This window comes from Pelodiscus sinensis, chromosome 2, assembly GCF_049634645.1.
Source record: "Pelodiscus sinensis isolate JC-2024 chromosome 2, ASM4963464v1, whole genome shotgun sequence".
Taxonomy (NCBI): Eukaryota; Metazoa; Chordata; order Testudines; family Trionychidae; genus Pelodiscus; species Pelodiscus sinensis.
Genome location: NC_134712.1, coordinates 166,729,165 through 166,752,596, shown reverse-complemented (window position 1 = coordinate 166,752,596; position 23,432 = coordinate 166,729,165). Strand labels below are relative to the sequence as shown.

General features: G+C 41.3%; 1 protein-coding gene across 3 annotated transcripts in view; it reads left to right on the top strand.

The window, feature by feature from the left end:
• Positions 1–23,432, top strand: part of SUGCT (succinyl-CoA:glutarate-CoA transferase) — a 473,567-nt gene that overhangs the window by 7,344 nt on the left and 442,791 nt on the right. For all 3 annotated transcript variants that reach the window (XM_075921728.1, XM_006124080.3, XM_006124079.2), the window contains exons 2-6: positions 310–361; positions 459–532; positions 11,677–11,762; positions 12,244–12,294; positions 20,331–20,451. In XM_075921728.1, the coding sequence (XP_075777843.1) occupies positions 310–361; positions 459–532; positions 11,677–11,762; positions 12,244–12,294; positions 20,331–20,451 (384 nt within the window). The remainder of the gene's footprint in view (positions 1–309; positions 362–458; positions 533–11,676; positions 11,763–12,243; positions 12,295–20,330; positions 20,452–23,432) is intronic.

Here is a 23,432-nt window from a genome sequence, read left to right as displayed (position 1 = left end):
TACAGGCTGCTGCCTATAAGTTTAATGTCTGTGTATGTATATATGTAACAGGCATATTTAAAAATAGCAAACAACAGTATACTGTAGCATTATAAGGGGTTTAAAAAGGCTGTACAATACTAATAATTTATTTGGCATTTTACAAATGATAACTGACTTTATATACCTGAAGCTAGTGTTATCCCCGTTTTAAGCATGGGCACAACAAAGCAGAGAATGATATAGAAAAATTTTCAAACTTCCAGGGAGAAACAATCTCCTTAGTAAAAGAGATTCATAAGTAAAATATTGTTTTTGCTTTCTTACCAGATGCTAATAATGTGAAACCACTGGAAGGTGTGAAAATTCTTGATCTAACAAGGTTTGTGTTTGCTCTTTGAAGTTCAGAAATAGTTTTCTGAAATTGAAATGCTGTGGCAGAACTACTACAAACATCCACTGCTTTTTCCATATTTCAGGGTACTTGCAGGACCCTTCGCAACAATGAATTTAGGAGACCTAGGAGCAGAAATTATTAAAGTGGAAAAACCAGGTAAGGTTTCTAATCAGAATGAGAATCAGTTTAAACATTATTTGTCTATGTGCTTTTGAATAGTTTTTTTTCCTCTGTCATGATTTAAGGGGTATCCTGCAATCCTCGGGGGCACTTTAATTTACAGTCAAGATCCATTAGAGTTTTGGGGAGTAGGGATGTCAACGTGTAGTCGACTAAATGATTATCCAATAACCTAGGCGGAGCAGGAGCTGGAGGGTACTGGCTTAAAAGTTGTTTTTCCTCAGCACTGGCTTTTTGGTGCTGCCTGCCCCCTCCCCCACGCTGCTGCCTCTATCAAATAAGGTGAGGGGGGCTAGGGGAGGCTTCCTAGGCCTGCTGTGTATAGAGTCTGGTCTCCAGCAGCAGTCCCTGTCTGCAGGGGTTCCAAGCTCCCCACGGACAGAGGCTGCTGCTCAGGACTGTCCTGAGGTATTCTGGCACCCCGGGCACGGGCATGTGGTGCCGCTCCTGGGTGCGCGGCACATGCGCGGCCCAGCTACGGCCGCTGGCGCGCAGCCTGGGGCCCGCCCCTAGGGTGCACGGTGAAAGCGCGGCCCAGTCCGGCTTGGCTGTTGCTGCTGGCGCGCGTGCTGGGCTGTGTAATGCCCTGCGGCCGTGGCATTGCTGGCCGGCGCCGCGGGGATGCGGGCGGGCCAGTGCTGCAGGAGCCGGGCGTGCGGCGCCTGATGGCATCTGTAAGGGACGCCGCGCGCCCCTTACAGCTGCCATCAGGCGCCCCCCCCCATCGGTTGGCGCCCTGGGCAGCTGTCCGGCTTGCCCATGCCTCAGTCTGGCCCTGCTACTGCTGGACCAGCCTCTGTCCATGGTCAGCCCGAGCCACTGTGGACAGAGGCTGCTTTGTGGCAGCCTTCCCCATCTCCGTCCCACCCCCAGCAGCCTCTGTCCATTTTTAAATTGGCTCCCTTCCTGGACTGGCTTGCGTCTGTCACCCCGCACTGCTGCCTGTGATACAGAGAGAACAGTGCAGGTGTCAGGGGGCTCCCCGGAGGTGGGGCCAGATTACACTGGCTGCAAGCCCGGGAACTATAGAATAGTCATGTAACCGATAAGAATTGAACACAACTATTCAATTACATGATATCTAACATCCCTATTGGGGAACAAAAGACAGAACTATGTAGCAATTTAAAGATTAACAAGATATTTTATTAGCTTTCGTGGGCCAGGCCCACTTCCTCAGATCAATATGTAGAAGAAAATCGGCAGAACCATATATACCAAAGTGATACAATCAAAAAAATGAACGCATGTGAAATTGACAAATCAAATTTTAGAACAGAGTGGGAGTGAGGAGGGAAGGTAAGTTTCTGTGAGGTAATGACATAGGGGTGATAATTGGGGAAGCTATCTTTGTAATGGGTGAGATAATTAGAGTCTTTGTTTAAACCCATACATAAAGTGTCAAATTTAAGCATGAATGACAATTCTGAAGCTTCTCGTTGAAGTCTGGAGCTAAAGTCTCTTTGAAGCAATATGCATGTTTTAAGGTCATTAAGGGAATGATCAGTCTGGCTGAAATGGCAGGCAACAGCTTTCTCCCGGTGAGAGAGTCTTATGTCTGTTTTGTGTGCATTGATTCTTTGACGAAGTGTCTGAGACGTTTGTCCAGTGTACATAGCAGATGGACACTTTAGGCACATGATGGCATAAATTATATTTCTGGATGAACAGGACTATGTGTTCTTGATCTCGTAACTGGCATGGTTAGGTCCAGTAATGGTGTCAGCAGAGTAACTATGTGGACAAAGCTGGCACCGGGGTTTGTTGCAAGGGAAAGTTCCAGGGTTGGTACTTTGGTACATCACCTATAGCTCCCAACTTAAACCCGTCCAACGCATTATCAATAAACTACAACCTATACTGGAACAGGATACTACACTCCGAGAGGCTCTGGGAGACAGACCCATAGTCTCCTATAGACAACCACCTAACCTCAGGATGATTCTTACCAACAACCACAGGACATATGACACTAATATCAATCCTGGAACTTTCTCTTGCAACAAACCCCGTTCATTTTTTTGATTGTATCACTTTGGTATATATGGTTGTGCCGATTTTCTTCCACATATTGATCTGAGGAAGTGGGTCTGGCCCACGAAAGCTCATCACCTAATAAACCATCTTGTTAGTCTTTAAAGTGCTACACAGTTCTGTCTTTTGTTTCAGCTACACCAGACTAACACGGCTGCATCTCTATCACTATCCCTATTGGGGAGCGCAGTATGGGTTGATTCTATAAAATGGAATTTGTTTGCCCACTTTTCCTTCCTCTCCCCTCCGAAGTGAGGTGAAAGAAAATGCTAGAATGAGTAGTGGTGTGTGTCTAGCGAGGCTCTTGGGAAAACTTTCATTTTAAAATTATTTCTATTCAGCCTACAGATTTTGTTCTTTTAGCGTCTCTGGACATCATTCTATTTTCAGTTTCCTCCAGACTCGCAGTTGGAGAACTAATTGCTGGCACACTTCCTGGTCTAGTTACTAGAGCTTCTGCAGACAGCGTACTCTGAAAACTGTTCTTAATTCTTTTAGCCTCGGTCTACACTAGACCAGGTAGGTTGGCTTATGGTAAACCATCCAGTTACTCAAAATGTGTAGCTGGATTTGGCTTACCTTAAGCCGAGCAGTGACAGCAACTACACTGTGGAAGGCTGACAGAAGCCTTGCTCCTCACAGAATGACTATGGGAAGCTGGTGGGGGCTGTCCTGATTGTTTTATTTGGGAGTGTACAGTAGAACCGCTAAATTCAGTGCTAGAAGATGAACTTCCTGAGGGTTGATCTTTTCTGAAGGAAGTGGCAAGAGAAGTCTAAAGTTCTAAGATCAAGGTGTGACTCAAAATTTAGATTGTTTTCCTGTAAATTATTTAGAAAGATTCTCCTTTGGCCTCAGACTAAATATTTTTGGCCTACAAAGTTTTTTTCATCATGTCAAAAGTCTGTTAAAATAAGATTTAGATAGAGTGCTGCAGTTTGAATTATACAAATAGAATCCTTCAGGAAAATATCTGTTGTTTATTATTATAGGCAGGGCACGACAAACTTATAGAATCTGCTCGCCCGTGACGAGTAGATTTCAGCCGCGCGCCCTGTTTACCGGCTGCGCTTGCGCATGCGCAGTGCAGGGCTGGCGAGCGGCTTTCGCCGCCGTTTGTCAAGCCCTGATTATAAGAATCCCTAGAGGCACCAGTCAAAGAGGAGAAAGAGCTTCACTATGCTAGGTGCTGTGCAAACATTTAATGACAAGATGGTCCCTGTTCCAGGGAGTTTATAACCTTATTGCAGGACAAGAAATATTGTGACTTCTAATTTTTTTCTACACTGCTATGATTCCTATATACTGTTATTGGTGGCTTCAGAGGATAGTTTCAGGATAGTAGTTAAAACATGCTCTGCTCTATCTGCAAAGCCAGTTGTGAATAAAGCAGCTTATTTAAAACATACAGAAAAGGTAAAAATTACTACAAAGTTTCAGAGCAGCATATGCTAAATGTAGTTGCTTTGAATCCAGAATAGGTTTTGTACCTAGAGATGTATAACCAGACTGATGGCATCACTGAATTTACACTTCATGTGGTGACCTTGTTAGATCTCATAAACTGATGGCCCTGAGATTAGCGTTCTGTATTACCACATGAAAGACCTTTGATTGATTTCCTGGTCTCATCACTTGCTTCTCAAGCAGGGGTTGGGAGTGTTGCAGAAGCACTCCCATTCTGTTTGACCTTTGAAATAAAATACACCATCTGCTTTTACAGCTGGATTTAGTGAATCATTTGCCTCTGGCATCTTAATCAAGACATCTGTTAGTGATTGAAACACCAGGTTTCTAGCTGGTCACTCTAGGCTCTTTACACAGTGGATTTCCCATCAATACACAGTGGATTTCCAAGAGAAACTGCCATTAATGCAATAGAATTCTATAGGCTTGTGTAAATCTTAAGCATTCGGTTCCTGATACAATGAAAAAAATATTTACTTTGAGATAATCTGATCTGTTGTTGTTACAGTTATTAGTCATGGGTCTGTCAGAGCATAGTTACTGGGGCACCAAAATAGGGATGCAAAAGAAGGCACCTCATTACGCCTTGTTTGCATAAATTGATGCAACTAAGCCCCCAAGATTAAATAAAAACTTCTTAATTCTTTCTTACTGATTTCTAACAAGTGAATGTGCCAATTTCTTCTTTCCTCTCTGCGTCTAGACTGTAGTGCTAAATTGGAAAAAGATACACAATTTGCATACAACAAATTGTGTATCTTTTTCCGATTTACTTTCGAAAGAGGCTTTTCTGAAAATTGGCGTGTCTACACAGCGCCAAATTTCAGAAAAAGTGCTCTTTCAACAGATCCTTTTATGCCTTGTAGAACGAGGTTTACAGGGCGAAAGAACATGTCAGCAGCATTGCGAAATGCAATGCAGTCTAGACGTAGTCTTACACTACACATTTGGAAGAAACCGTGATTGAGTCTCATTTCAAAAAAACTCTCCAGTGGCTGAAAGCTTCTGTGAAACTTTGACAGGATATTCAATTATAATTCTACAAAGGTGAAATATGACTGGTATTAATTATTTTGGGTAGACATTTTTTGGAAGTGGGAAAATTGGGTCCTTTTCAAATGTCACTAGATGTAACCATATTTGCCCGAGTAAAGGTGGTATTTCAAAAGAAGACAACAAAATGGATGCTGATGTTTTTGGGGTTCAGAACCTTGCATTGCACATCTCTTATGATTCCTACCTAGGCGCTCCCCCTCTGTCTTCCAGGACCTCTCTGCAGGACTCCCAAACCTTGAAGATTATGGTTGTGCTGCAGCTCTGAGTCCTAGCTCCTTTCTGCCCATCTGTTAAAAGGAACATAGAGGGAGCCCTGCTGCACAGGAGTGGGGTTTGTTTTTCCATCATTTGTTAGGTGCCTCTGTGAGAGTCTGGACAGACTGATCAAAATGAGTATAATGGTAAGTGTAGGAGTTACCTCAGTTAGGAATAGGAACTTTTAGCCTTGTCCCCTTTGGCTGTAAGTAGCGTGTGATTGCAATATGGATCTTTGTGATATGCAGATGTAATTCTGAGGGAAAAACCAGAATGGACACATCCTTAGAATACATATAACTAATTCATCCAAATAACATGTAGGGAAACACATAATGGTAAGTTGACCAACATTGGCTTAAACTCTGAGTAGGTATAGGACAGGATGTTATAGGGATATTTTCAAAAAACAATTATTTTAGGAGCAATGTGAACATTTATCCTTTAAGGTTAACAACCATTTCTCAGCTGAATGTGTAACTCAGCTCTTCCTGGAGCGAATGGAAATTGTATGTTTATTAGGACCTGTATATGGATTTTAAAGAGACATTGCCAATTTATATTGTTCGGTGTGACAGTATTGAGATCTAATAGTAGGTCACCACTCTGATTATTGTGGCCTCAGTTAGTTTCCCCAGCAATAACTGATAGAGAAAAAAGGGAGGAAGTAGCTCATCAGACAAGGAAGCTAGGTGATTTATTGCTTCACTTGATAAAAGGCAGAAAGGAAGTTCTAGAGCATAGAAGAAAGGGCTAGCTGAGCCCAGATTGCAGGGAGATCTCATTGCCTCCAAGAGCCCTGATGAGCAGGAGCTGAGGATCATAGAGATTACAACTGCTGTGTTGCACTATGCAGTGGTTAGTGGAGGTAACTTGAGTAAATTATACAGAATGGATACTAAAATAAGAGTCTGAGCCATTCCTGGGCAGAGGTGACAGCCCTGCATGGGGGCCCAACAATACTGGAGCAGCCCTCCGCTTTCAGCAGGCTGTGGGCAGGGGGCTGCTCCCCGGATACTGGTTAACTTACCTGGCAAGCATCACCCATTAGCATCCCTATTCCTGTGGTGGCCAAGGAAAAGCAACGGGGGGATGCATGCCCATTCACAACAAATAAAAGCCTAGATGATCAAAATTAGGGATGTAAATAATTGTTTAATTAGTTAACCGGTTAGATGACTAAAATTGCAATGGTTAATCGCCTGCATGGTATGGGTCGCTCCAGAATGGCAGAGGTGCAGGGTTCTGCTGTCCTGCTGGGATTGGGGCACAGCGAGGGATCCCACTTGGCTGCCCCACGTGGCTGGGGCAGGGGTTGCGCTGGGCCGCCCTGTGGGACTGGGGCTAGCATTGCACCAGGCTGCTCCTGCAGCGGGCTGCTTATACTATAAACCAGCTCCCAGCATGCACTGGCTGCTGGCCCTGCTCCCAGGGAACTGGCTGTGATGTGGGCTCTGCAATATAAGCCTTATACTGCAGACCCCTCACCGTGGGGCAGCAGCTGGCTTCCCAGGAGCGCAGGGTAGGCAGCCAAAGCCAGTGTGCTGATGCTTATTGGTCAACCGTTTAAACCGTTAAATTCTGACATCCCTAAGCAAAGCTGAATGAATTAAATCCATTGCTTCCACTGTTTGTTGTTTTCCCACTTTTTTGAATATGCTGCAGTGTTTGGATTGCAAAAGGATATTATTAGGCTGTATTTATAAATATTTCTAATGACATTTTTAAAAATATAAAATTTTGGCAATGTTTGTTACATACATGTTTTATCTGTGAATGAAGGAGACACTGTTATCTTTGAATGAAAATGCAGTAAGCATTTAAAAATGGGAATTCCTTATCCCACCAAGGAAATGATATAGATGAGTGGTTCTCAACTAGGGAAGTAAACAGGAAACCATCGCCCCATCAGGTGAGGCTTACTGGGTGACTGGTTAAATGGCACCTGGCCCAACCAGAGCAGCCCCCTCTCCCATATTAGAGACAGCAGTGTGGGATGCGGGAAGGCAGGAGCTGGTATGTACAAGGAACCAGCTGCCTGCTTGCGTGTAATCACTGAAACTTTCCAGTGATTCCATAGTTAAACACATGTTAACATCCCTGTTCTCAACCTATTTATGATTGAGGGACACATCTGGTGCTCTGTGTGTAATATGGTCCGCCTCTACACACTATATACCTGTATAGTCTCGAAGATGTCACATGGGCTGCAGCTGTGTGCTGATTGGACTAAAAGCAGCCCACATTTGAGAATCACTGATAGAGATTCATACTGCCTTAGCCTGACACTGTAAATTGTTAAGTGTATTTTGCACTGTGGTGGAGTAACCACCCATAGGACGTATCCCATCCCATTCCAGTAGAGAACAAGCAGGTGTTTTCCCATCACGGTATTATGTTTCAGTAGTTTAATACGCCCTGAGCTAAAGCTTTTCTGTGTGAACTTAAGCAGGAGTACATCTTGCTACACAGAGGTAGAATACTGAGCAAATTACTTGCCTCTTGAGGTTGGCCACAATTAGGCACATAAGTCAGAGATAGGGAAGTAGAATGAAACAGATTGGTATGCAAGGAACAAGAGACTAGAGCTGCATTTAAAAAAAATAAAATGTCTAGATTACAGTAATTATTTTCATCACTTTTTGTTGGTTACATATGTCTTGAAATGGGGATTGCAAACACTTGGGTTTGTGGATTAAAAGGTATCCTTGCTCTCTGATTCATCTCTCTTGAGGCTAATTCTAATATTCCAAATCACTGAGCAGTTTCAAGGAGCTGACTTAAAAAACAACCTGCTAGAGTAATGTTTCTTCCTTTTTCTTCTATGTGTCGAATTCAATTTTGTACTACTGAAAGGTTTTCTATATATAAAATGGTGACAGCTTTAAAGTTTAGTATTTTATATCCAGGCATAGATAGAAATGGGATCTTTTATTCCTTCAGAAAAGGGAGTGTTTCATCTTCCCTCAGAACACATCTAGCCCTGGTACTGTCATTAACAGACTTCTGAAGTGAATTTTTAAATAACAAAAAAGAGCATTTTTTGTGTATGGATCCCTCTGAGCCTGGTACGGTTTGTTGTACCATGATAGTTATGGCCTAAATTTAGCTCTGTCTTGTAGGATCACAAGCAAGCTGCTACGTTGGTATTTTTTCATTTATTACAACTAATATTCTCTTCCCATTTTATATAGGCATTTTTTAGTTTTGAAAAACATTTCTTAAGAACTTTCTTCTTGTTTCTGATGCTAATAACTAGTGTTTTGTCCTAATGTAATAGCTTCATTTCTTAAATTTTGCAGATTTCATTTGTTTAGTTGAGCTTCTTTTAAAATTATACAAATAGAATAACAAACTCCAGGGAGTTAATTGTTTCAGAGGTATTTCCACATTTGGTCTCCAGTTTTGTGCCTCACTACGCACTTGAGGCATGCAGATATGTCATAGCAGCTGCACATTATATCATGTGTTTTTCCTACATGAGTTTCCGGACATTTAAAAAAAAAAACCTTTCTCATTCTATTATTTGAAACCCTCCCCTCCCCGCCGCACTAAAGTCAAACAACACACCCATGCATTATGCTTTAATAGGAAATCTTTCCACAATGAACACCCAAGTCCGTGGTCACCAACTAGTGGATCGGGATCTACTGGTAGATCTTGGATCCTCTGATAGGTTTGGCCAAGAGGCTATTGAGTATCAGCACTTCAGCTGCACCCCTCCACTGCTGCACAACTCCTGCCCTTTGCCTTGGAGCTGCCTCCCCCGATCCCTGGGATCCTCCTGCTGTTCAGGGCAGGGGAGGGAAAGAGGAGCACTGATGTCAAGCACTCTCCCACCCTGTATCCTGTCTCCACAGAGCAGGCCGGGGGGGCACAACAGGACTTGGGATAGAGTTTGCTGGCTGCTTTTGGGAGTGGTAAGCCAGGGCAGGGGTGAGTCTGCCTTAGCTCCACTGTACCACCACTCAGGAGCCACCTGAGGTAAGCAGGGCCCAGTCGGAGCCCATGTCCTGAAGCCCTACTCCAGTCATGAACCCCCTCCTGCCCCTCATACCCTTGCCCTAACCCCAAGCACCCCTGCATCCAAACATCCTCCCAGCCTGCACCTAGAACCCCTTCTTGCACCCCAACTGCCTGCCCCAAGATCAGCTCAGAGCCCCTCTTGCACTCCAGATCCCTTAATTTAAGACTAGAGCCTGCACCCCAACCTGCTGCTCCAGCCTGGTGAAAGTGAAGGAGAATGGAAAAGAGAGGGAGGGAGGATGGAGTGAGCAGGGTGGAGCCTCGGAGAAGGGGCACAAAGGAGGTGGGGACAAGGGTATTTCGGTTTGAGGTAGATCTTGGGTTGCACTTAAATTCAAGAAGTGATCTCATGCGTAAAAAGGTTGGAGACCACTGACCTAAGTAAAGGATTCTACCACGTCAGCCAGCAAATCATCGTCTCAAATTTGCTCCTGCAACTTTGTTCACTAGGTTTTAAATTGTTAATTTGGGAAAGGTGATAGCCCCATACTAATAGGTGAAACTGAAAATTATGGTTTGAACTACACTGTATAATGGGCATAAGGAGGAAGCAGGATCTTGTAGTTAAAGCACAAACTTAAGATATGGGAGACCTAAATTTTATTCCTAGCTGTATCACATACAGACCTTGTGTCACTTGATCTCTCAATGTTCGCTTCCAAAATCTGGAAAGTGGGTTAATCAACTTGTTCTGTGACAAAAGCTCTACTTCACAGGGCTCTTGCTAGACCAAATCCATTATTGATGTTAGTAACCCAATTTTTAGATCTGTAAAGGAAGGTGCTGTAGAAATGTATTGATAGCATGGCTTGAATTAGGTGTGTGTGGAAAAAGTGTAATGATACTTTCCCAAGCTTCACCCACAGACTAAACTCCTTCCATTGGAGACACCAAAATGTGCAGCTGTTGGGGGACTGTAATTTTTTTTATGTTTTCCATAATGCCTAGCACAGTGAGGCTCAACCTTGTTGTAGCTTTTAGATGTTATTGCTGTATAAATGTGAAATAACCATAATATATGCTGCTGTAAGTTCTGCTGGGTTACTCAGGCTTGGTTCCCCCTTCTATACAGTTCAGATTTATTCATAGATAGTGAGAATTTAAAGTCTAAGCACAGTAGGCACATGTGTAGGGGCTTGTCATGTGATTACATCTGAATCTAATTTTTCATTTTAAAAGTATGTTTTTAGCACTCATGATTGAAGAAGGGCTTGCAAATTAAATCCAGGCATAACAGGGGCAGCGATACCTGCTTGACGCTCCAGACATCCTCTGGTAGAGGAAGGAGCAGCAGCCACTGGAATGAGAGAGGAAGCTGCCTGGTCTCTCATGCACTGTCAAAGGAGACCAGGTTCCCATTACTCTGAGGGAATGTGGGTTTTTGGGGTGTTGGATGTCTTGCTGGGCTTTTCAGGCTTATCCCAGTCCCTCTTGATAAGACTTAGCATTCCCCCTGGTTTTTATTCTTCTTGCTGGGGAAAAAAGTGATACTCGTGTAAGCATCTCAAACTTGTGTCATCAACATAAAATGTCACTCACAGTAGATTATGCATATTTTCGTCCTATGATCATCCCTTCCTTTTTTTAATACGTTTTGGTTACCCATGAAATAGTTAATATTGTTGGCATTTAAATTATTGTGATTGGACATCTAAGCAACAGATAAGCAGGACAATTGGTTCTTTCCAGAAATATTTCAGGCTGTTTGCAAGCTCATTATAACACTGGTTATGCTTTCTTCACAATGTGAAGGTTTTCTTCACAATCATAAGGCTAGATATTGATGTTCTTATTTTTTGATGAAATTGGGAGTGCGAAGGACAAGAGGTCCAATTAAAAGAGGTACTGGATTGCCAGCCCAGTGCAACACAGTCCTATTTAAATTCTTATTATTTATTTAAAGCATGTTAAGAGTTAATATTCATTTTGAAGTGAACTGTTTTTATATTCATATAATCCTTTTTCATTTGTTTCATTTTTTTAATACAACAACAGTATTTTTCAAATAGTCACAGCAGTGGCAAAAACAAGTCTGTTTTGCTTAATTGGGTTTAGGAGTTTTTCTTTACACAGATAATGAAAAATATTTAAAATATGTATGATACTAAACCATTGCCTATCAATGGTGATTAAAGGTGATGTTTTGGCTGTCCTAACTGTTTCTTAAGCCATTTTAAAGGTAAACTGGGAGAAGAACATTGTGTTCATTTTCTGCATATTTGTCAGTATATTTGGTACAGTATCATACTGGACAGATACAAATATGTGACTCTTATTTTCAGGCGTTGGTGATGATACAAGAACCTGGGGACCACCTTTTGTTGGAACAGAAAGTGTTTATTTTCTCAGTGTAAATCGAAATAAAAAGGTAAACAGAAACTCCGCTACAGTGAATTGTGATTAATTTTTTCCCCATATAACAAAGAACTCAGACCAAACTTTATAACCCTTTTAAGTTCTTTAGGTAATATTTGTAACAGTGCTAGAGACTGGATTATAGTGAACCAGAAGCAAGTTTTTTGTCTAATCTGGTAACTGTGACAATTCAGGATAATCCAGTAACTAAAAAAGCAAGAATTCTAATTGTCTAGTTTTTCTTAACCATGCTTTACAAAGAGGATACAAACCCTAAATACAATTGTTCACAATTATGGAATCCTTATTGTAAGTAAAGGTGGTCAGATTAAAATTGCATTAAATTGCAATATGAAACTAAACAGTTCTTTGAAAGAACCAGAATGAATATTTTGAACAATTAAGGATGTATAATTTGTTACTTTTGGAAAAAGGTAACAGGGTGACACAGGGACTTCCATGTAACTAAAAATATTGTATTTTTTTGTTACCAGAGTATAGCTGTCAATATGAAAAATCCAAAAGGAGCAAAGATAATCAGAGAGGTATGTGCTGGTATAATGTAAATCATGCATTTTGCATTGTCTTTGGTGTAATAGCAAAGAATAAATATTAATACAATGGCTGATTAACTATATAACACTGATTTTAATGATTTATGTATATCACTGATATAGTTAGTGTTAAATAGCAATACAGCTGATTTTCTTTTATACACTTAAACGTTTATCTACATGACTCAATATCCAGTGCAGCTCAGTGACAGTGAGTTTGGATAGTATGAAATCTACTTTAAAGTGAAGTCAAATGAAGTTCCAAATTGTTTCAGTGCATTGCAATGAGAAATTGCTCCTCCGTTTATAGTGCTTAGAGGAAAAGCTTTTATGGGGAAAAATAGTTCTTTTTGAATATTTCACTGTATTAGGAATGGTGATCCATCTCTTTCTCTTTATATTTATTGTTGTATTTATATAACAAATATTTGCATATGTCTACTTTGCTCACCAGGGCCAATTAAGTTTGTGGGAGCAGGCTTGGGCTTCACCATGTGAAGTGTTTTTCACGTGTTTACCCTTGGTCAGAGCCGCTGAATAGCAAAGCTACCACAGCGTTTGTTGAGTTGCCAGCTTAGGCTTCATATGTCTGTTCTGTGTCTCTTTCAGTTTTTCATTTTAGAACTTAAAATGTGGTTTAACTCTGAAAAGAAATTATATAAAAAGAATGTTTATATTCAATAGAGCTATTCCTTATTTATGTCTCACCTATTTAATATAGTGACAGAAAAGATTTGCTGCTTGTTACCTCTGTTAACCCTGCAGGACCAAAGAGCAACGAGCAGCTTTGTTTTTTTTTGCTGGCAATGATTTTTATAATGACAGATTCCTTGTTTTTTTTGTTTTTTGTTTGTTTTTGTTTATGCAGAAGTGAGTGCACTTAATATGGAAATTATTTGGAGTCCTTAAACCAAGAATCCTATAGTGTAATTTTCATAGAGACACTTCATAATAGAACTGAAATATTGATTGTTCTTTAACTTCATAGGTTTCCAACCATGGATGGTTTGGAAAAATGATGCAATTAAAATAATTTTGCTTAATATAAAATGGATGTATTTTAGCTTAAATAATCATGCCTAAATTAGTATATAAAAGAATGATTTCTATCATACCAGTAACTTTAATTTTGCTATTAACTGTTGGTATTTGATTTTTAGAAATACATATCTTGGAAAAATGTAAACTGATGCACTAAGTGGACTGTCCACTGGTCCACTTCAGAAAAGAGGTTAAGGCAACTGGAGCTGAGGGTCAGGATAAGTTGGAGTAAAAAAAAATCTAGCATGAGCTTCCTGTCAAATACTTCTGGTTTAGAAACTGGTAGAGGGTTTTCCTGTTTAACATTTACTGGGAGTTCAAAAGTGAAATCTTTTTATTGCTGCTTCTCTATTTCTAATATGTATTATTTTGCCGCCTTCTACATTTTTACTGATGCCCTTCCCCCTGCAGCATGAAGTTTTTTTCCACTCTTCAAAGACCTTGGATGGCTGGTGATTTTAAAAATAGTGGCAGTGCAGATTCCCATTCCTCCTCAAGGCTTGAGTACCTGTTTTTGCTCACCAGAGCCAGAAGTTAGCCAAATCCCAAGCTGAAGCAGACACTTCCCTCCCACCATCTGCCATCCCACATTATCAGCACCTAGCACCTCAACAGAAACATGTGGGAAGGTTGGCACATGTGAATGTGTGGCGGGACCTTTGAGTGGAAGGGGCAGGTACTAGGTTTGCCAGGTGTCCGGTATTCACCTGGACAGTCTGGTATTTTTGCCTCCTGTCCGGTAAAAAAATTCAGGGAATACCGGATACCTGAGATGTCTGATATTTTCTGAATTTTTCCTTGGCCAGGAGGCGAAAATGCTGGGCACCTGGCAATCCTACAAACACTCAGCGCCCAGCCTCTTCCCTCCCTGAGCTCACCCCCAGCCGCCCGACCCCAGCCCTCATGCTTACCTGGTTCCCCAAGGCTGCCGGCCAAAAGACCTAGGGGAAGCAATGCTTCCCCTGGGTCTTAGTGCTCTCACTCTTAAAGGGGACATGGTCCTTTTTTTTTTTCTCTTTTCTCAACAACTTTGGTATCCCCTCCCCCTCCTTTTTTTCCCCCCTTCAACAGAATTTTTCCCATTTTTGTTGGGGGGGGGGGGTGTTCGGTATTTTTGTTTCAACCATCTGGCAACCCTAGGCAGGGCTAAGGGCAGCCAGCTTTCAGCACCACCCAGAGCGTGTGGCATGGGACTCTGACAGCAATTTAAAGGGCTCTAGGCTGTTGTTAATTGCTGGGTCTTGGGACAACTGACTCTTTTGTTCCCCAGCCCCAGGCGACAGCTCTGGCACTAGCAAAAATTTGTTAGGACTGTTAGTGAGTTAGCAGAGAGTTTAACTAGTAGTCATAATAGCTGCAGCCATCTGCCAAGAAATGCACAGATTCTAGGAAACAGGGCAAACTCTTTAAGTAACAAGTGGCAGGGCAGGAAATCCATCAAATTGCATAAGAGAGAGGTCTTTGCACTTCTTCCTCTTCTCTCAAGAACTGCAGTTGATGACTATGACAGTGGTGTTTCTTCCTGTTCCAGGGTTTATCAAGATTAGCTTAGGGCGAGGTAGCTAAACATGTTAAATAACCCCAACTTAACTACAGTAATTTTCCTTAGGTAAACACAGGTGATGGCAGCATGAGGATGACCCCTAACTTTACCTTGACCACTTTTCTCTAATATAGGCAAACTCCAAGTGACTCTGTTGTCTAGAGAGCAGTTAGGGTGAAATATTGATCATTCCTGAGATCCCCAGTAATAATTTTACTGAAAGGCCAAAAGCTTAAAAAAAGACACGTGGGGCTCATTTCGTCCCATCTACCTCAATACTAATTGATTATTCTTCAGATAAGGTCCACAAAATATCTAGAAAATAGAAGGAATGCTAGGAAACACTAAAAAAGCTAACAATCATATGTTCAGGAAACGTGGTTTTATCCTTTTTAGTGTCCTACTTGTCTGTGGATTCATCATCCCTTGAAGGAATCTGACAACTTTAAATAGGTCTCCCCAAACCAGGTTTTTTCCTCCGGCGTATTTCAACTGCATTCTTTAGTCATCCTGCCTCTCTTGGCCTGGGAACTCTAGTTTGAGGAAGCCAGACAAGTTCCTACACGCAAACAGTTTCCTAGCAGCAGCAAAAAAGTGTAGATTTTCCTCTCAGTGCTGTAGTTGATGAAGTAAATAGGTCTGAATTGGAACAGTCTTCAAAAACCAGGTGCCTTAATAGGCAGGTCATGATTTGGGAGAACCAACCACTAGTTTAGATGCTTGAAATTGATAACAGAGTCCTGGCTTTGGAAATGAAAGAGACCAATCATTCCAGCGAAGACTGATTTCTTCCTCTCAAAAATCAAAACAAGAAGATCAAAAAATAAACCCCAACATCCCTATTCCCCAAAATCAAACTTAATAGAGAAGAAATAAAAAAGCAAATTCAGTATTTGAATATTCCTCCACCTCAGATTTAAAAAGCAAGCAAATAGGCCTTGCTGACTAGTTTCCCATAGCATCCATCTTTTATGGCAGATGCAACTTTTCTCTCCCGGTCAATGATAACCAAAGCTCTGGTGTTATATCAGTAGAGATGGGCTAAGGAGGTATATTTTGGTTCTAAACTATATTTAGGAAAAATTTATAGTCTGAGGCTAAAAGGTTGGTTGTTTTGGATTATATGGTGCTAAAATCTTCCAGATTTATCCTAGCTGGATCTAAACTGGAACCAGAAGATGGGTTCTGAAGGTGGCCAAATGGGTGTGCATGTATAGATACTTGTTTTCTTTAGTGGCAGATTTATAACCGGCAGTTACCTTAGTGGTCAATACATCTGGCATGCTCCGTGCTGAATTCTGAGACTTATCTGGGATAATATACAGAAAAAAGCCCGATCTCACATAATTAGTCACAAGGTATTCACCCTTTGGTGTCCCAGTAACTCATGCTGCTCTTTGTTAGTTTACTTAGTTTATATCTCCACTTGCCCTTTCTAATATTTTCTGTTACTACTTGCTGCTTCCTAAGTACGTGATGGATAAATGGCTGAACTGCTCAGTAGTGAGTTAGCTGTCATTTCCATTCTTCTAAAAGTAATAAGTCTATTTATCTGATATCTTATCACCCTTTTGTGTTGATATGTCTGCATATATTTTTGCAGTCATATTTATCAATTCATCAAAATTCATGAGAGGTTAAGTCTATAGAATATATTCCTGCTGTGCATTTATTATAAATAATTTTATAGTGATTCTTACATTAAAATGTGTATTAGTTACAGTAGTTTTGGGAGAACTCTCTGACAGGAAGTTAATGGGGAGGCCCTTTTCTCTTCTGCTGTCCTAGCCTGACATCTCTAGCTGTCTCTGTCTGAATTTAGCAGAGCTATCCCACACATTGATGTCTATATCAGAGAAGAGAAATTGATAGACACAGTGAGGTACAAGTTATCTTTATGGAATTCTTTTAAAAGCTCTCCCCCAAAAGAATAAATTGGCAGTCTTACTTTCTAAAAAAATTCTTCTTTAAATAAAATAGTGTCTGTTTTTAATATTGGTGTTTTCCAAATAGCTAGTGTAATTATGAGAGCGAAACAGAAACAATCTATGTTTTTGTATTCGTATCACAACGTTTTCTGAGATTAAAAAGTTGAACAAAATAGTGTACTAGCTGTATTAAGTACAATTCCAGAGCATGTGCTTTTTTGTTCCCATTCATTGCTGGACACCACAGTAAGAGAACCAGACTAAGTATTCAGAGGTCTAACGTGGGGGCATGAGTAGTGGAATTACATTGATGTTAAGTCTCAGCCCAGTTTTGGGAGTTATGATGTTCTGATTGCACCAGCAAGGCATCAGGGTGAGACCAAGCCCTAGAGCTCGGAAGAGTATAACCAGTGCTGCACCCTTAGTGTATGTCTTCACTGCTGAGTTAACACAGGGGTGGCAAACCTAAGATCTAGGGGCCGGATGTGGCCCCCGGCTTGCCTGGATCTGGCTTTCAAGGCTTAGGGCTCCCCCCAGCACTGGGGAGCCTGCACTGGTGCTCCAGCCCCTCCCTACTCTTCTCCACGGGGCCGGAGCACACAAAATCTACTAATCTGGGTCCCACTAGGCTCTGATGTGTGAGGGAAATGTCTTTCTCCTTCTCAGACGGGGGCCACACCAGTGAGGATTTTTTTTCTTTTGCTTCTCACGTGTGTGGTACGGGACCTGGCTGATTTTTTTTCAGGTAATCAGCCTTAATCTAGCTCAGGTGTTAGCATCCGCATTGCAAAGCCAAACCTGAATTACTGTGGGCTTGCTAATGCTGCATTCCCCTGGAGGTATTTCCCATGGTACTTTGTGCTGCTGTACACTGAGTTGTTGTGACTCTTACCTTGTGGGATAACTTGTCTCTCTTTCTGGGTACTTTGGGTTGAGAGGGGGAGGAAACTATAGGGGAAAGCATTGGAGGGCTATCAGCAATTGAAAAATTTAGCCTACAACCACACTACAAAATGAGTGATCCTGAGCTCTTGCCTGTATACCGGCTGGATCAGCCAGCTTAAGTCTGAAGTACAACCAAACCCTGGTGAGATGCATTTGTGTGTGGGTAAAAAGGAGTAGGCAACAACCAATTAAGATCCTGAGTGTGAAAATGCCATTCAAGATTGTTTAAAGTATGCGCCTCATCTTACCGGACTGGCTCTGCTAGCCTGTGCAAAGATATTGGAGGGATATGGGCCTACCTTCTTGCGGGCTTGTGACGCTAATTCTGTGGAACCCTGGCTCTCCCTTGTTCCGTTTCTGAGAAACAGGATTCCTCTAATGCCAGTCACACACTTTTTTATAGCTTCCACAAAATAGTATGTGGAATGGTGAATTAAACAACTGTCAACCTTCCCCATTAAATTTTTTTTATTAAAAATCTAGAGATGATTCATCAAAAGACGGTAATAATTTTAAGTCTGTCACATTGTAGACCTAGATTTTCTTGATACTCCATGACATTAAAATACTCTTTTACCTTATGTTGAACTTATAGAATATCTTGGATGTTATTAGTATCTCCACCTTGCAGCCAATCCAATCATTCATCAGTTACATGCCTTGTTGTCTGAATGAGAATCAGTTAAATGAGAGGTTAAATGTTTGTTGGCTTGACTTGTTCTTTGGCTTTAGATACAGTAAAACAGCCTACATGCTAGAACAATAATGGTTGTGATTGCTGATATGATGACACTAGTTTATGGAAACAGTTCCAGTGTACTGTACATAGTAATCAGCCAGATACATGATAGCTCCAGGAAGTATGACTCTGGTCAACTTGAAATAATCTAAAACAGTCCACTTTTGCACAAAGCCTGTGCTTAATTAATGTATGTGTATATATGTACATGTCAGTGGATTGTTTCTCAAATTCCTTAAAATGACCATCACCATCTTCTTAGGTATTAACCTGTTTCTCCAGAGGTTCATAATTAACTTTGCATGACCTAACCATTTATAAATATGTCCAGATATAGCTTTTCATTTGTGGGGATGAATAAAGATATGATTTAGGCTCTGATTCAAAATCCATTAAAACCAATAGCAGTCTTTTAATTGCTTTCAGTATGCTTTGGATCAGACCTTTTCCAAACCAGAGAATACCTAAAGAGAAGATATTTCCTATATTATACAACAGAGGGTTAGTTTACATAAAAACTGACACTAAAATAAAAGGTGTGAATTCAGACTGATTTAAGGTTGGTCTATAAGCGTACATGTAGTGGTTTAAATATAAATATGTGATTTTTTTTTTTTTTTAAATTCTGATTTACCTGATGAAGCTCAGGGTGGATGTTGATGTATTCATTTAAACTTGGCTTACTGTGTAATTTATGTTAGTACATTTACATGCATAAGCTAAATCTGTATAAAATTTTTTAACTCATTTTAAACCTATATCCACACACAAAAATTACACCGTTAACTAAATGGATTTAAGATAAATTGATACAATTTATGTGTAGACAAGCTAGCAATAATCACTTTTAGTTAAATTGGTGCAAGGCTTCTTTATGTGGAAATATATAAAGTATAAAGGAAATGCTGAAATCCAAGGATTAACTTTTGAGTATTCACATGTATTAAATCTCACCTTCTCCCCCTCACTGAACAGGTGAAAATAATAAGAGTATCTCTGTATCTTTAAGTTGCTTTTTCTTGGCAAGAGCCTTGGGGTTGACTAAAAAGGCATATTGAGAATATATCCAGATTAAAAGCTTTAGTTGCAGAGAATAAGAAACAGATACACCTGAGAAAACAGTGGTAGTCTTTTGTTTGCTATCTTGAGAAACAGTCCGCTGACCTGGAGTTTTCCAGGTTTAGAAAGCAGCTGCATCCTTTCACATTGTTTATAAGCATTGTCATTTCTGCCATAGTACAGAAAGTCAGGCTCTGGGGCTGGATGTTCTATTCCTGAAGCTGCCTTTAGGATTTTCATGTAACATGATCAGATAGTTGTTAAGACAGCACTGGGGTCATGAAACCTATTAAAAGATACTATATGTGAAACTGATAGTTTGGAAATTAAAATCACTGTTGCCAAAAGTATCAGTTTCTGCCACAGAAAAAAACCTGCAAGGGATGAAGGGTTCTTCCTCTTCTCCCTACTCATTCCCAAAATTAGGAAAGACACAAAAATGCCAGTATTTGTCCTGTTAAATGTAGACTGCTCTTGGCTAATTGACATGTTTACACCATATAACAACATAGATAGCACATTCAGTATTTTAATACTGAATCCATTCCTAGGCATACAATACTTATAGTATGTAACAGATCAGAGTAGAGAAGCCATTTGTTCAGAATACAAAGGTTATTTAAACCAGTCACAATTACCTTGTGACTTCTGTACTGAAGGAAAGCCAGGAACTATCATGTTTACTGAAATTTTAAATTAAGTTATGTGGGGAACTTGTTGAACTTTCAGAAGTTGATTAAGAAGTCTGACTCATCTTTGTCTTTTCTTTCAGCTTGCAGCTGTGTCTGATGTTTTTGTGGAAAACTATGTCCCTGGGAAACTGGCTGAAATGGGCCTGGGGTATGAAGACATTAGCAAGATTGCTCCTCACATCGTGTACTGTTCAATAACAGGTATTTTAACTTTGCAGATGTGTTTGAAGGCTCATAATTTAATTTATTCTTCCCAAAATTCTGCAACAGAAGGCATGCCATTTTATAGAAACGTTCCTATTTCATTTATGCTCATTTAGATTAATGGAGTAATATTTCTGGAGACTGACATTTTCTGTGTATCCTGAAAGCTGGTGTAGGGAAGATAGCAGTTGGCAACTGGGCACACTTCTTAATGATAATTTGCTCAATATAGTCATTGCTATAGTGTGTCAGATCCACGGTTCTTAAAATCCTCTAGCAATGGCAGTACGGGAGGCAGAGGGGGTGCAAGAAACACCACAATAATCAGATGTGGAATAAAAGTCTACATACTATCTCAGAGGGGCAGCCATATTAGTCTGTAACTTTAAAAACAATGAGGAATCCTGTGGCACCTTAGGCCACGAAGGGCAGTTTAAGGTATGCAACTCCAGCTATGCAATACTTGTAGCTGGAGTTGGCTTACCTTAAGATGCGTCTTGGCTGTGTCCACGTAATGGGAGGCTGACGGGAGCAAATGCTCCCATCAGCTTCCCTTACTCCTTGCAGCTCGCAGGGATTGCCTTCAGAGTTCAGTTTAGGAGTTTATACTATACCTGCTAAATCGAACATCAGAAGATCAACCTCTGGCATGTCAATCGTCTGTTAATTATAGATGTGTCCTTAAAGATTAACAAATTTATTAGGTCATGAGCTAAATCCACTTAATCAGTTAAATTGGAGTGGAAATTACAGAATCTAGGGTATATACAACAGCAAAAGGAGTTATCTATGAATTGTAGGACCAGTGTTAATGAAGCTAAGTCAGGCTGGATGTGTCTAGTTCATAGCATATCATGTGGAAATGTGAATATCAAAGGGCATGGAAGTTGACTTTGTAGTGCATTAACCAGTTAAGATATTTATTTTACATACACTAGGAGTCTGTGCCCTCCTGCTCTCTAAGCTCACCAACCCCCCTCAGTCAGCTGCAGCTGGATTGTGGCCTCTCCTTCTATCCATGCCGCCCCCGCCCTTTCTGTGGCCCGATGCCTGCTGGGCCCCAAATGGGGGCTTGTAGACCAGGCTTCATTTTTAAATAAAGTAAAATATTTTGTCCAACACAAAAAGGTTTCAACATTGTCTTGATTAATAGCAGGGCTGGGGAACCTTTTTTGGGTCACGGGCCACTGATCCATAGAAAAATCAGTTGGGTACCACACAAGTGAGAAGGAAAAAAAGCCCCTCCAAAAGCCCTTCAACCCTCAATGATGTGGCCCCCAACTGAAACACCTCACTTCCCTGGTGCTCCAGCCCTGGAGGAAGAGGGAGACCTGAGATTCAAGGCCTCAGGCAAGATTAACAATTCTGGGGTTCCAGGGCTAGTGGATTTTGTGGGACTCCTAGGCTCTAGGGTGAGGCCAAAAATGAGGAGTTCAATGTAGGGATGTAAAAGTATAGTTGATTAACCAATTAACTGACAAGCAAAAGCTTATACGTTAATGCTGTAGGCTACATGCATCTGCTGCCGCCTGATAATACAGGCTTATTGATTAATCGTGTAGTTGACTACACGTGGACATTGCTACAAACTGATGAAATGAGCATTTTTGATTATGAGCAGGATTTGGAATGAAGATAGAAGTCAGCTGATTACAGACTATCAGTGCTATTTTTTGCTCAAAGTAAATGTTAACACTTGTTCACTATTTATTTATAAACTAGTTTAGATGGCAGCTTACTGTTATTTTCCAGTCCAAGAAATATCCATGTGTTGCTGTGGAGTTGGAAGCTGGCAGTGCTGACACCACACACATTTTTAAACAGAAGTATACGTTAGCCTTCTGTGTGACTACTCCATGATCACAAATAGTAATGTCACAATAGTGCCTCAGTTTTGGATTATGATCACTCCAAGATTATAGAATCATAGAATACTAGAACTGGAAGGGGCCTCAAGAGGTCTTCAAGTCCAGTCCCCTGCCCTCATGGCAGGACCAAGTACCATCTAGATCAGTGGTTCCCAAGCTTTTTGATACTGGGGACCAATAAACCCATTCACAAGCTTTTGGAGGACCAGTAACATTTATTTGCATATTTGCATATTCATTAAGCAAATGATGAATACGCAAATAAATGGTGTCGCTGGCCCTACCTGTTTGGCGGGTTGTTCTGCCCCCACTCCTAGCCCCAATCCCAGTCGTTTTATCAGCCTTTGCTGGCTCCAAAGCGGCGTCCGGTGCTGGGTGTTCGGTGTCAGTGCGCATGGCGCCTGGTGGGTTGTTCTACCCTCCCCCCTCCCGGCCCCAATCCCGGGCACTTTATTGGTCGGCATCAGCTCCCCTGGCTGCGTCCGGTGCCAGGCATTCTGTGTCGGTGTACAGGGTGCCTGGCCTTCTCCCTGGATCCTAGTGCCCGCCGGATCTTGCCCTGCCGCCCGGGAGCATGCCCGGCAGAGATGCCGCAGCTGTGGGCTCTCTCCCAAGAGGGCTACGCCGCCGTACTCGGTAGTGCGGGGTGCTACTACCCCGTCACACAAATTAATAGGATTGTGTGTGAATTTTTTTAAGGACCGGTATTTTTTTTCTAAGGACCGGTATTGGGCCGTGGACCATACTTTGGGAAACGCTGATCTAGATCATCCCTGACAGATGTCTATCCAACCTGCTCTTAAATATCTCCAGTGATGGAGATTCCACAACCTCCCTAAACAATTTATTCCAGTGTTTTACCACCCTGACAGCTAGGAAGTGTTTCCTAATGTCCAAACTAAACCTTCCTCACTGCAATTTAAGCCCACTGCTGCTTGTCCTATCATCAGAAGTCAAGGAGAACAATTTTTCTTCTTCCTCCTTGTTAACACCTTTTTAGAGACTTGAAAACTGCTATCCTGTCCCCTCACAGTGTTCTCTTTTCTAAACTAAACAAACCCAGTTCTTTTCAGTCTTCTTTCATAGGTCATGTTTTCTAGACCATTAATC